The 14,835-nt window shown below is 42.2% G+C and overlaps 1 protein-coding gene across 2 annotated transcripts in view; it reads right to left on the reverse strand.

Annotated features, from left to right (window-relative positions):
* Positions 1 to 14,835, reverse strand: part of PRPS2 (phosphoribosyl pyrophosphate synthetase 2) — a 68,001-nt gene that overhangs the window by 18,159 nt on the left and 35,007 nt on the right. Inside the window, exons 5-6 of one of the 2 annotated variants that reach the window (XM_032782413.2) lie at positions 7,495 to 7,668; positions 321 to 480 (exon numbers count right to left, since the gene is read on the reverse strand). In XM_032782413.2, the coding sequence (XP_032638304.1) occupies positions 321 to 480; positions 7,495 to 7,668 (334 nt within the window). The remainder of the gene's footprint in view (positions 1 to 320; positions 481 to 7,494; positions 7,669 to 14,835) is intronic. The other variant, XM_032782414.2, reaches the window with a different exon arrangement.

Consider the following 14,835-nt stretch of genomic DNA (forward strand, 5'->3'; position numbering starts at 1 on the left):
AAAAAAAAAAAAAAAGGGGGACTTTAGTTTGACACACCAGTTAACCCTCTAGCCCCAACCCCCTGAAAAATCAGAGGTATTCAAGAGAAGCTGCCGTATACAAGTCTTTTTAAAACTGACTAGATTTCACAACGGAATTTTAAAGGGACAGTCGAATTCTTCAATGTCATTTAGGAATAAGTTCTACAAACAAGACAACTATCCAGTGAATTTGTGAACAGTATCTTATGTCAGTGGCATGAGATCCTAGCATCAAGAACTGAATTCTAGATTTGCATTTTATCAAGCAGATGAAAAGCTACACCAAACACACACAGTACCTGAATCTTGGGACAATTTTTCATTTTCTCATCCTGTGGGATTGTGTTAGTTACTACAACAGCCTCAAATGAAGCATTATTGATCCGAGAAATAGCAGGGCCAGAGAAGATCCCATGAGTCAGAATAGCATAAACTTTAGTGGCTCCAGCAGACACTAACCTAAAAAATATGGGGAAAAAAACAGATAAGTTTGCAAAGTATGTTTGAGCACATAATTTTAGTGTTACTTAGGAAATAACAAAATCAGATAATCCCTTGGTTTAAGATCTAGTTATGTATTCATTCCTTCAATAGACTACATAAAGATAATAACCCCTGTAAAATCATGTAGTACAGTTTTGAACATCTGCTAGCTTATATGCATGACAAATAAAGCAATACCCTTGGATAAACCTTATTAAGTTTAACACTTTTGACATCCAGTGTATTAAAAATGTAATTTTTTTTTTGTGTTATGAGATTATATGTAACTTCTTTAGGAGGATGGGGGATGCTACTATAATTCCTCCAGTCATCAGCTCTTTGAAGCTTAACCCTGGGGACGAGATCCATTGTTTAGCTGATTACTCATTCATGGTCCCTTCAATGGTTCAAACTGGATACTGGAGACCAGCAGACCAAAAAAAGAACATTGGAATAAATAATCTAGCAGTAAACTGACTCTCATCTTGGAAATTCTATAGTCAGGAGGGAGGGAGATGTGGGTCTCTACCCAAGAGGTGATGGCTGGGAGCCAGAACGCTAGAGTGGGTGCCCTTGCTGGATCACTGAGGGGAAAACGCAGGTGCAGTTGCCCTGAACTCTGACAGTATGGATATTAGGAAAGGCTGACCAAAAGTACATCCCAGTGAGCTCCCAACACTACACTTGGTGGTGAATAATTGTGAACTAAGTCAATGGGTGTCAGTAGCTATTGTGATGATCTAAAGTAGTTACACTTTAACCAAGGTTAGTCTACAATATGAATTCCAATACCTTTTTTTTTTTTTTTTTAGAAAAAGTTCAAATCAAGTAGATTGCTGGAGATCCAACTTACTTGAACTGCATGTATAAACTATTTAGAAATGGACATTTTCAAACATCTGTGGCGATTACTTGGGATACAGGCTACATCTTTGTCCCCTGTGACTCAATTATGTTTGGAAACAATGAAGAAAGGACATAAGACTTCTTTCCAAGCTTCAGATTTGGGGATGGAAAAGGAAAAAAAAAAGTCACAGGATAAAAGTATTGCTTTACTGAACTCCTCAATCAGCTAACAGAGCCATTTATTTGTGCAGGTCAGGATCTTCCTCTTGTTAATGCATTATGGTTCTCTTCACTCTGTCAAAAGTTCAATAATTAGGCTCCATCTCTCTACAGGAGAGGACACAGTAAACAAGACATATAGTTTTTTGCATCCATAAAGGGATAAAGCAGTGTCTCCTGATTACCTAGATGCAGTCTGAGATGGAAGACAGGCAAATGAATGAGTAATAGGCCTCCCCCGGGTCCCAATATGGCCGAGGTGAATAAGGCATAGGAGACGGCATCCAGGGGTGCTCATGCCAGCCACGTGTTGGTGGCAATTGTGGGCCACAAGTAGTTGCAGCTTTGCCAGAGGCTTCTAGAAAGGGGCCTCTATAGAAGTGAAGAGAGAATCCTGAATTGACACTTGAGACTCCAAGGCAAGGTCTTCACCAGAATCCTCTTCCTCAAGCTCAGTCTGGAATGGGAAAGCATCAGGAGAGATCCATCAGTACCAAGTGAACTTTAGGTGATCTCCATGTCCTCTGTGTCAACAGCACATTTACACTGAGGAGCAGGGAATAGGACATCTCTGATACAGCCAGGTCCTGGGGAAAACAGAACTCCTGTGGTACCAAGAGTGCTATTGGTACAGAGCCTGCAGTCTGCACCAAGGTGATTGTGGCCAAGGGCGCTGACGGTACCGTAAGTCTCAGGGTGCTCAGAGGGAGGCACAGTCAGAACTCCACCACGCTTCTTCGGTACTGAGAAAGCTCTTCTTGGTGCCTCAATCTGTTAATGGTACCAATGATCTCTCCAGGCCCAAGGCTTTCCCATCTTTCAGTCTAGCCATGCCCTGGGTCACAGAGGAACCACTAACCTCACTGGTACGTGACTGAAAAGCCAATGGCACCAAAGTAGCTGAAGATACTGATGACCTTATCTTTTAGAGAGAGATTCTCTACCTATTGCGCTAGGGGAACGTTCCTTTGACAGAAGTCTTGTCTTCCTCTTGGGAGACCTGGAGGTTTGGGCCTCATGGAGGCAGCAGACTTGCTCAGGAATGGGAAGTGCCCTGGACCGGGTCAGAAGTCAGGCATAGAGAGCTCTCCATCATCAGGAGATGAAGCCTTCTCTGTTTTCTCTGGCTCTTGACTTTAGTGCCAAACAAAAAACTTATACTTCTGGACAACATGCGATTCCCCGAGGCAACGATGCAGTGGGAGTGACTGTCACCAACCAGAATCTCCTCCAGGCATGACAAACATTTGAAGCCAGCCAAACATTCAACCTTCCAGTAAAGCAGAAGTACTAACTAAATACAAGATGAGAGAAAATTATATATATATTTTCCTTTTTAATAAGAAGCTATACTATTACTACTTACTAACTAATGAAACTCATACTAACTATTAATAAGAACAGAAGCTAAAGTTGAGGAAATCTCAACAGGACAACTGCCAGACCTCTGTCTCAAGCCGAGGCAGTTGAGAAGGAACTGAGGGTGGTGCACAGGCCAAACGGACACTGCTAGAAGTCTCTGATCAAAGGCACAGGGAGCACTAGTGTACCAGAGTGGAACACTCTAGGGATGCTACTCAAAGAAGAACTGGATCAGACAGAACCATTTAGCACCTGATTCAAGTTTTTGGAATTGCAGATGGTATTTTTGTAAGTTTGATGAGTGGGAGATAGTAAGAGAAAAGAGGGCTCTGACTCCTCTACACTTCATCTACACTGTTAGAGACAAACACCACATCTGAGATTAGTAGCCATAATCTTGCTAAGTGATTCTTGCTTCAGTAAATTAATTAGAACAACATAATCACAGGACAATAAGGGACCTCGAGAGGCCATCTAATCCAGTCCCCTGCACTTATGGCAGGACTAAGTATTACGTGGACCATCTTTGACAGGTATTTGTCTAATACATACTGAAGTGCAGTCCACTGGCCTGGCCCCTCCCAACTGCTCCTTATGGAGTTGTGATGTTATTGACATGAACAGTGACCATATAGATCACTGTTGCAACCACGGTCCTGTAGTTGCACCAAATCTTGTACAAAGAGGTCGAGTAAGGGGTCTACGAAAAGGTTGTAATTTGCTGGGTATGATTATGCTATCTGTATGTGTGTATCATGTATAATGTTATAAATATTGGCTATGTGTTTGATTCTAAGTAGCATCAGTGAAACATTTGGTCAGTTTCTTAAGAATTAGCACTTAAGTGTTTCTTGATAGGACTATTCTGAGTAACTGACAGTGGATCTGGGGAGACTCCAATCCACTTTGAGGAGCCTTCCTGGGAATGTTCATGTAAGCAATGGCTGCCACCTGCAAACTGAGTCATGCATGGACATGGGACTTGCCCATGTGACTCCAAACTCCATCTTGCTGCTGTGATTTTCCACAGTAAGAACTAAGGGGTTTCCTTCCACATAGCAGAGGATATAAAAGGCTCTGGAAATCCTCCAGAGGTCAGAAACAGGAATGAAGACCAAATGGAGGGAACTGTGCTTAAAACTAAAGCTCTGAATAAGGACTGAACGACACATCCAAGCTGGGATGTTTGTACTCGAGAGACTTAATTGGTTTAAATCAGCAGTAATCCCATCAAGCCTGAAACAACCTGAACTAAGAACTTTGCAATTGTTGTGTGTATTTGATTCCATTTAACCAATTTTAATGCATCTGTATTTCTTTCTTTTAATGACTAAACCCTTAGATTTTAGATTCTAACAGATTGGCAATAGCATGATTTGTGGGTAAGATCTGACTTCTGTATTGACCTGGGCCTGGGGTTTCATCCTCTGAGATCAGGAGAACCTTCCCCCCCGGGGTATTGGTTTTCATAACTATTCATCCCCCATAAGGAGTGGTGCTGGTGGTGATACTGGGGAACTGGAGTGTCTGAAGGAATTGCTTATATGACTTCTGGTTAGCCAGTGGGGTAAAACCAAAGTCCCGCTGGTTTGGTGTGCCTTAGTAGTGAAGGACCCCCAGCCTTGGGCTGTGCCTGCCTTGCTCTAAGCAATTTGTCCTGAATTGATATTCTCAGTAGTGTCCCGCCAAAGGCCGTTTTGTTACAGGAGTTCAAACTTGAGTCACCACACACTTTTCCTAGAGAAGGCAGAACAGACAATATAGTTCTATCCATTTTTAAATAGACAATAGAGTTAAACAAATTAAAAATGAACAAAGCTAGCTGAAAATCTGGTTCAGCCAGACAAAACCCTTTCCATCCGCTTAGTCAGGATAAGAACCATTTGTTCAGTCAGTACTGACCTCTCAAATTTAACTTAAAATTAAGTTAAATTAGCTTTATTTTTAGCTGTTTATATCATGGAGTATCCAACGTGAGCTAAAAAATGCAGAAGAAACCTTTGCATTACATGCCATATTGAAAAGAATTATGGTTTTGCATGTTACTTCTTTCAAATTCACAAGATTTTTCTGAAGACCATTATGAATAAAGATCTGTAAACTCTAAAAGTTCCATCTGATTTACTCAGCCTAAAAAGAATGGCGGTTATGTATATAAGGAGAGCACCTCTGAGCTGTAACTCTAAACTAGAGCAGACATCTTTTCCCAGAATTGTTGCATTAGATGAAGCAGGATTTCTAACAGTTAAAACAAAACTAAATTATTTTTCCTAGTTTTCTTTGAGAATTCTTCTAAGTGTTTTTCACACCACATTATCATTTATTATTTGTATTATAAGAACACAAGAACGGCCATACTGTGTCAGACCAATGGTTCATCTAGTCCGGTAACCTGTCTTCAGGCAGCAGCCAATTCTTCAGAGGGAATGAACAGAACAGTAATCACCCTGTCGTCCATTCCTAGCATCTGGCAAACAGAGGCTAGGGACACTTGAGAGCATAGTTTTGCATCACTGCCCATCCTGGCAAATAGCCACTGACAGACCTATGCTCCATCAACTTAGCTAGTTCTTTTTTCAACCCGGTTATAGTCTTCGCCTTCACAACATCCTCTGGGAAAGAGTTCTACAGGTTGACTGTGTATTGTGTGAAGAAATACTTCCTTGTGCGTGTTTTAAACCTGCTGCCTATTAATTTCATTTGATGACCTCTAGTCTTATGAGGAGTAAATAACACTTCCTTATTTACTTTCTCCATACAAGTCATGATTTTATAGACCTCTATCATATCCCTCTTAGTTGTCTCTTTTCTAAGCTAAAAAGTCCCAGTCTTATTAATCTCTCTTCATACAGAAGCCGTTCCATTCCCCTAATAATTTTTCTTGCCCTTTGTTGTACCTTTTCCAATTCCAATACATCTTTTTTGAGATGGGGTGACCATATATGTACATGGTATTCAAGATGTGGGTATATCACGGATTTATATCAGGGGTTCTCAAACTGGGGGTCGTTACTCTCAGGGGCTGTGAAGTTATTACATGGGAGGTTGTGAGCTATCAACCTCCACCCTCAAAACCCTGCTTCTCCTCCAGTATTTATAACAGTGTTAAATATAAAAAATGTACACCTCTACCCCGATATAACACGAATTCGGATATAATGTGGTAAAGCAGAGCTCGGGGGGAGGGGAGAGGGACTGCGTGCTCCAGCAGATCAAAGCAAGTTTGATATAATGTGGTTTCACCTATAACGTGGTAAGCCACCGTTATATTGGGGTAGAAGTGTATTTTTAATTGGGGGAGAGGGGCACACTCAGAGGTTTACTGTGTGAAAGGGGTCACTAATGCAAAAGTTTGAGAACCACTGATTTATATGGAGGCAATATGATATTTTGTCCAATTATCTATCCCTTTCTTAAAGATTCCCAACATTCTGTTAGCCTTTTTGACTGCCTCTGCACATAAAGTGGATGTTTTCAGAGATCTATCCACAATGATTCCAAGATCTCTTTAAGTGGTAACAGCTAATTTAGACCCCATCATTTCATACATATGGTAATAACAAGGCCCCCCAAGAGGGGTCTGTCTTGATAGGTGTCCTATAAACACACAAAAAAAAGCTGCCCTGCTCTGCTGAATTTACAGCCTGAGGTCCCAATCCTGCAAATGTTTAAGCACAAGTAACTTTACGCATGTGAGCTGACATGCTATGCATGGAAGTATTGGGTATTCTGACTGCACAAGCCTTGACATGCCCAAGAATATACTATTTTACTGAGTTCCAGACTGCTGCCCTGCTCACGGAGAGTGTTTGACACCTCACTGAAGAGCATTAATAGCCACAACAAAGCAACCTAGGGCCACTGACTCTTTCCCATGTACTGGCCTACCATCACAGAACAACAGTTTCTCTATACAGAAGCCCACAAGAAGGGGTAACAACTACTCGTGGGGCAGGAGCAGATAGCACTATGAGGCTCTATTTAAGAGCTAAGTTGCTGTCATGGGGGGAGGGGTGTGGGAGAGGTTTGATCCTCACCAATGTGACTTGCCAGAAGGACTCTGCCCAATCTGAAATGCTGACAGACTTTAGATTCCCGGAAGTGGTCAGATCAGACTAGGGCAGAGTGTATTCCAGAACTTCTATTTTCAAAGTTCTATAATTCTCATGTATTTAAATGTAAAGTCACTCTGGTTAAGAAATTTCTTTGCTAAGCCTATGTTCCTTGCTTTTCTGCTACATTGTCTCTGAAGGGGTCAAACTGGAACTCAAACCACAGCATAGAGGAAGCTCTAAGGGAGCATGTATAAGTAACCAGGAAGCTTGGGAAGTCTCACACACTGATTTCAAGGGTGATGGTACTCCAGGTCCCAGGGAAGAAGTCAGACATGGGGTCTGAGGCTAGGAGTGTGCCCTACAGACCTAGAAAAAACCTAACAACTAGACACTATCCAGACCCAGCTGAAATGGAAGCAGCGGGGGGAGGGACCAAGCAATTTGGCCAACTTGCAACAGACTGGTGACTGTACAGTTGGGTACTCGGTCAATTTGGAACAATACTTACTTGTCTGCTGCATGACACACTGTGCCACATGTGTCAGCCATGTCATCGACAAGAATAGCTATCCTATCTTTCACATCACCGACCAAGACCATTCTGTCCACTTCGTTTGCTTTCTTTCTTTCCTTGTGAATCAGAGCAAATTCAACATTCAATCTATCTGCGATTGAAGTAACCCTAAGTTGTAAGAAAGACACAAATATGTTTTTGAAATACACTTTTCAGAAACAAGAGGAAAAGAAACTGCATGTGCCTGCTATAGAAATAATTGTCTTTATATTTTAAGAAAAAAAAGTTACAATACACCAATATAACATTTTCAAATATCACAACATATTGATGTAGGTAATAGCACCAATGATGCTCTTCTGTTAGGCAATGGGGCTTACAGCCACAGTAGCATAAGACACCCAAAAATCATTCTTCAGACGTACGGTTATTTGTTTTTTTGGGGCTGACTTTTGTTTTCAGGCACTGAACTCCTTCCTTACAAAAAGCCACTATTCAAATTTATTTAATAAGAACAGGAATGTTTAACCATATTTGGGGCACATAGCAGAATTAATAATCTACTAGTGCTTTTATGTGGATGGAGAAGAATATTCATCACTTCCCCAGTGTAAAGAGTCTATGTCAGAAAACACATTTTTTTTTAACATGGTCTACTCATATTTGCATTATAAAGATACATGCTTAAGGGTTTACTACAAAGCATTGTAAATCAGAGAACTTTCCTTGAGCACAGACCAAGCAACTATAGCTCAGTGGTTTAAGCACTGGCCTGCTAAACCCGTGGTTGTGAGTTCAATCCCTGAGAGGGCCATTTAGGGATCTGGGGCAAAAAAAATCTGTCAGGGACAGTACTTGGTCCTGCTGTAAAGGCAGGGGACTGGATGATCTTCCAAGGTCCCTTCCAGCTCTATGAGATAGGCATATCTCCATATAACTAGCTGTTTAAAGCCTAGTGCTACAAGCACACTTTGCAATACATGAAGCCTTGATGTCCCGCTAATATGAAGAAAAGATAGGCCTCTGCTGCCTGATCTCTTTCAGAGAGACAAAGACATACTGTGGGGTAGTGAAAACAGCATTAGAGAGCGTTCCCAAATGAAAGGCTACTATCTAGGGCAGGGGTCTCAAACTCAAATGACGATGAGGACTAGCACATTGGCTTGAGGGCCGCATTACTGACACCTCGGCCCGACCCCCACTCCAGCTCCGCCCCCGGGCTCTGGCCCAGCGTGCACGGGGGGCAGGGCAGGCTCCCTGCTTGCCTACCCTGCTCCAGGAAGCAGAAAGAACATGGGGGAAGAGAGGCATGTGTTGCTGTTGCTTCAGGCACCACCCCCAGCAGCTTCCATTGGCCGTAGTTTCCCGTTCCCAGCCAATGGGAGCTGCTGGGGAAGGTGCCTGAAGCAATAGCAACACACACACCTCTGTGCCTCTCTTCTTCCACATTCATTCCCCTTCCCGGGGCAGGGAACCTGTTCTACCTCCAGTGTGCGCTGGGCCAGAGCCACCCTAGGTAAACGCTGGGGTATGGCGGCGGGGCGGGGGAGGGGGGTTCAGGGGGCTGTGAGGAGCTTGCCAGACGTGTGTTGGAGACCCCTGGTCTAGGGGGACCTCAGGGCTTGTCATACTGCAAGAAGATGGAAAGAACAGGTTATGTTTTAATTAGCAAGTAAACTAGAAAAGCTACATGTAGTCAAGAAACCCAACTCATTAGCTAAACACCAGCTTAAATATTAAATGCTAAAGTTATACAGACTGCTGACTTAAATATTTTAGTTATTTTTAACATCTCCTTTTCTTGAAGTTTGAAACAAATATTGCATATCAGACAAATGCAGGCAAGTCAAAGTTTAGGCTTGTTAGTATCTTGTTGGCAAGTGCTATGCATACACAATACATGCCAACTATTCATAAACTTCTAGTACAGTGGTTCTCAACCATAGGTCCAGGGCCACCCTGGGGGTCTGTGAGCAGGTTTCAGGGGGTCTGTGAAAATAAACCAGAGAACAGGGCTAGTAAACTTCCTGGGGCTTGGAGCTGAAGCCTGAGCAACTTAGCTTCATGTAAGTCCCTGTGGTGTGGTACCCTGGGAAATTGCCCTGCTTGCTATGCCCTAATCCTGGCCTTGGTTTTTAATCTACTGGATATGCATAAAAACAGCTGTTGTGGCACAGGTGGGCCGTGGAGTTTTTATAGCATGTTATGGGGTCCTCAGAAAGAAAATGGTTGAGAACCCCTGTTCTAATAGATTATTGCAATATTTAAACACAACTAGATTAGCTAGAAATAAGTAAATTCAGAATTGGGGCTATTTATAAAAAATGGCATTGTACTGATAACATTAGAAAAGCCTAATATATAAAAGATCTTCACATTTAAAAAATCACATTTCAGCTGAAATGGATAGTACCATAGTTGGGTTTTTTAAATTAACAACCTTATAGCCACTTGTAAACTGGAGTAAATGAGGAGGACTTGACTAATTTCATTCTCCATGTCTCTTTTCTGATGTTCAGCACTTGGTTAGTAATTCAGAACATTCATCTACAAGCTACTTTTAATTACTGAAGATTTCATAGGATGCTAAGAGTGACCTCTTGTGGACATACTGATCTCTACAAAAATATTAAATTCTAGCCACTGCATAACAAATTTTTGACAAGATTGTTTTTAAAAACAACAGATTGATACCTTTTCATATTAAGATTGTAAAAAAAAAAAATTAAACTGTACTTTCCTTTAAAAGTTACTGTTTCAAGTATTCCCCACACCAATATTTATTTATTTTTAAAGATTAATTGAATAATCAGTCTCTCATGTATTAATAAAGACAGCGAGCAGACAGAAGGCAATCTCAATCTTTCTGAAATAGGGACTATTCTTGTACACCACCCAAAGCCACAGCTGAACCAGTATCAGAATTTAGTTTCCAGAGGGTGTCATCTTTTAAATATAATCTCAAAATGATTTCTATTTGACTACAATGGGATAAGTTAAAGTATTTTTACATTTCTGTACACTAGAGCACATATTTTCATAACAGGTCCTGACAATACAGGAGCACAAATAATCAACAGTAGTTTAATGCCTAACTTCAATCATAAAGTACCTTTAATAAGCTGGCTAACAGGACAACGGATAGGGTTGTACGAGGAAGTGACAGAATCCAGATATTCCAAATCTTCAAAATCATATACATGTAAGCAGTGTTGCAGAAACCTTGGTCCTTCCCTGGATATTAGACAGACAAGCTGGGTGAGGCAATATTGAACCAACTTCTGTTGGTGAGAGACTCAAACTTTCAAGCTTACATAGAGCTCTTTCTTAGATCTGACCAACAGAAGTTGGTCCAACAACCGATATTACCTCACCCAGCTCGTCTCTAATATATACAGCAGAACTCCATTTATCCAGACTAACTGGGGCTAAGTCCAGCTCCAGATAAACCGGAGAAAAATGAGACACAGCAGCATCATGTAGCGGCCACAGGATAGATCACCCAAGTCTGGCCCTGGAGTCCTGGTTGTTCGGTAAATGCAGAGAGCCAGTTAAGGGAGGGTCTGATAAATGGGGTTCTACTGTATGCAAATCCTTCTATCTGTAAATATTTCCAGATCTAGGTCAAGATCATTTATTAAAAAAAAAAAAACCTCAACATGCTGCTCTTCCAGTAACTTGTGTTACTGCTAATTATTTTTAGAAATCCAGAGTTAATTGTGGAGCTTGTTTAGGTAGTCCTCTCTCTCACCACAGAATATACACCTCTACCTTGATACCAACGCAGTCCACGGGAGCCAAAAAAAATCTTACTGCGTTATAGGTGAAATGCATTGTATCGAACTTAATTGATCCGCCGGAGTGCACAGTCCCACCTCCTGGAGTGCTGCTTTACCGCATTATATCCAAATTCGTGTTATATCAAATGGCGTTATAACGGGTAGAGGTATAGTAATTAGCTGGGTAATATACATAAACGTTCCTGTCTTTCTGTTAAAGAATCCCCCACTTCAAGAGGCTGTGTCTGATTACTTTACAACATGAAGATACGCTAAATACAAGCAAATGTTTCTTGTAAAAAAGCCCTTGTAAGCAATTATTTGATAAAATATACAAAGATGTTTACCAGACAGCTTGTCTCTGCCACTTGGTGAATTCTCCACAAGACTGAATTGTCTGAGCTCCGGGGAGAGGGTGGGAGGGAAATAACAACATCATATTGGACTGAAAAGGAAGTCACTTTATTTACTAGAATTATCTTTGATGCTTTATACAGTCTCTTCCAAATCTGTAATATCATTCTTCAAATAGATTATGTTCGTTAAGTAGCCAAGTGAACCCTTTTCCTTCTCTTTTTTGGGCTGTTTAACATCTAAACTTGTGACAAACATGAGGCTTTGGTCAAATCCACTTTATGGCAGTCCTTCACCGACAATGAGAGGGACTAGATCAGACATGGGCAAACTACAGCCTATGGGCCACATCCGGCCCACGGGACTGTCCTTCCCGCCCCTGAGTCCCGGCCAGGGAGCCTAGTTCCCAGTCCCTCCTCCTCCCCTGCCCCTTCCCCCGCAGCCATGTGGTCCCACTCTGGCCCACCACTCCCCTGGCAGTGTGGAGTACAGCTGGATCTGGCAGGTGGCGCAGCTGCGAGCTTCTGCTGCTGGTAAGAGGGAGGGAGCGGGGGTGGGGTAGGGAGCAGGGTATCTTGGGGGCAGTCAGGGATGAGGGGGGTCAGGGGATGGAGAATAGGGAGGGTGAGAGTGGGAGTCCCAGGGGGCCATTCAGGGACGGCGGATGTGGATGGGGTCAGGATGGCAGTCGGGAGGGGAGCGGGGGGGGGGGTAGACAAGGGGGTAGAATCCCGGGGGCAGTTAGACTCATAGACTCAATAGTCAGAAGGGACCAATATGATCATCTAGTCTGACCTCCTGCACAAGGCAGGCCACAAAACCTACCCATACACATTTATAAACAACCCTAACCATGACTGAGTTATTGAAATCCTAAAATTATGATCTGAAGACCTCAAGCTGCAGAGATCCACCAGCAAGCCCCATGCCCAGCTGCAGAGGAAGCGCAAAACCTCCAGGGCCTCTGCCCCATTCTCCCTGGAGGAAAATTCCTTCCCGACCCCAAATATGGCGATCAGCTAAACCCTGAGCATGTGGGCAAGACTCACAGCTAGCCCAAGAAAGAATTCTCTGCAGTAACTCAGTTCCCATCCCATCCAACATCCCCTCACAGACCATTGAGCAAACTTATCTGCCGATAATCCAAGATCAATTGCCCAAATTAAACTATCCCATCATAACATCCCCTCCATTACTTATCAAGCTCTAGTCTTAAAGCCAGATAAGTCTTTTCCCCCACTACTTCCCTCGGAAGGCTGTTCCAGAACTTCACTCCCCTAATGGTTAGAAACCTTCGTCTAATTTCAAGTCTAACTTCTAATATCCAGTTTGTACCATTCGTCCTTGTGCCTACATTAGTACTAAACTAAATAATTCCTCTCCTCCCTAACGTTAATCCCCCTGATATATTATATAGAGCAAGCATATCCCCCCGGTGGGGGTCCTGGAGGGGTGGTCAGGGACGAGTAGAGAGGGGCAGTTGGATATGGGTTGGGAGTCTTGGGGGGGGGGGCTGGGCAGGGTCAGGGCAGTCAGGGAGACAGGAAGCAGGGTGTTGGATGGGTTAGGGTTCTGAGAGGTGGAATTAGGAGGTGGGAAGTGGGAGGGGACAGTAGGGGGAGAGCACAGCACTTCCCTACTCTGCCCTCCATACAGTTGGCAACCCCAATGTGGCCCTCGCCAAAAAGTTTGCCCTCTTCCTGGACTAGATGACCTAACTGTTTCTCCCTGTCCCTTGCCACAATCTCCAAGTTTTCCAGCTAACACGCAGGATTTCTTATTCGAGAGATGACCAACAATCTCTGCTTGAGAAGTGTCCATCTATATGGAGTACTTTGTCAGTTCACAGATAGCATGATTCAGAATTCTGACATTCAATTCATATTTGACCAGAACCAAACAAAAGATGATCTGCTGAACGAGTAATAATGGATGCCATGATGAAGTAATATGCCATTAATCTAACACCTCCACATTTCTTCCCCACTCTCCAAGCTTGTTTAATATTTCCACCAAATTATTTTCTGATTACCACATCACTAAACTTGAGTCAACAGCTTTTCAGCCAGGAAATGAAAACACATTTTTTTAATATTATTATTATTATTATTAAAGAAAAATGACTCAAGTACGCTCTTACCTAAACTCCAGCAGGTACAAGTGAGAGTAGCCACATGCTTGAATAAGAGAGGAAATGTATGTTAGCTCCAGAAGAAAGCAGGAGAGGTGCAGTAACTGTGCTAAAGAGCATGCAGCAGAAAGCCTCTTTTCTCCTGTACAGGGACTCAGGTAATGAGGCCACTATTCAAGGAGAGAGAATATTTTCTTAGAATACAGGAAATTCCTACATATAACCAAGCATGAACTCATTGGAAGGCTATTGTTTCATTACAATGGGAACTGGAGCCATCAGCCTTTACAGCTACTGCCTCAGACTATTTTCAGCAATAAACAAATAAATCAACCAGAGTATGAGGCCAAACATTCCTTTCTCTGAAACGGACTGTATATTAATAGCTGAACTCTATGGACAAGTCGTATTTGAACACATACTTTTGCTTCCACCTGCATCAGGTGAGACTATAATACAGTTTCTCATTCCAAAATATTCTCTTTAATCCATTGCAACACTGCAGGTTCTGCATACAAGTTATCACCTGGAATATCAAGAAAGAAACCCTTGAGTACAAACAGAAAAAACAGTTCTTACATATATTAGCTTTCCTCTGCTTTGTTTAGAATAAATTATTAGAAAAAATAAAAAACAAACAAACAAACTTCACTGGTCAACTTGAACATGTAGGGTCAGCTTTTCAAAACAGTTTTCTACACTGGCCTAATTCTGCTCTCACGGAAGTAAATAGTAAAATTCCCACTTACTTCAATGTGATATAGTTGGCCAACACAAGCACTTTTAAAATCCCACTCATTAGCAATAAAGGGAAGGGAAAGTATCAACTATGACTTACACTGTAAAACCAGAGGGTAATTGGGGGGGGGCAGGGGGAAGGGAGAAGAAGCCTTAAGCACATGCGGAGTAAACTCATTGTCCTGAAAGCTTTTTCTAAAAAAGGGACTTAAGTAAAAGTAATGTCTATTATAAACTTATCTTTCTATATTCTTATTTAAAGAATAACATGCTAGAACATGACACACTGGTATTTCACCCAGGAAATGCAAGTTAGCATATCAGGAAATGAAC

This window comes from Chelonoidis abingdonii, chromosome 1 (assembly GCF_003597395.2).
Source record: "Chelonoidis abingdonii isolate Lonesome George chromosome 1, CheloAbing_2.0, whole genome shotgun sequence".
NCBI lineage: Eukaryota > Metazoa > Chordata > Testudines > Testudinidae > Chelonoidis > Chelonoidis abingdonii.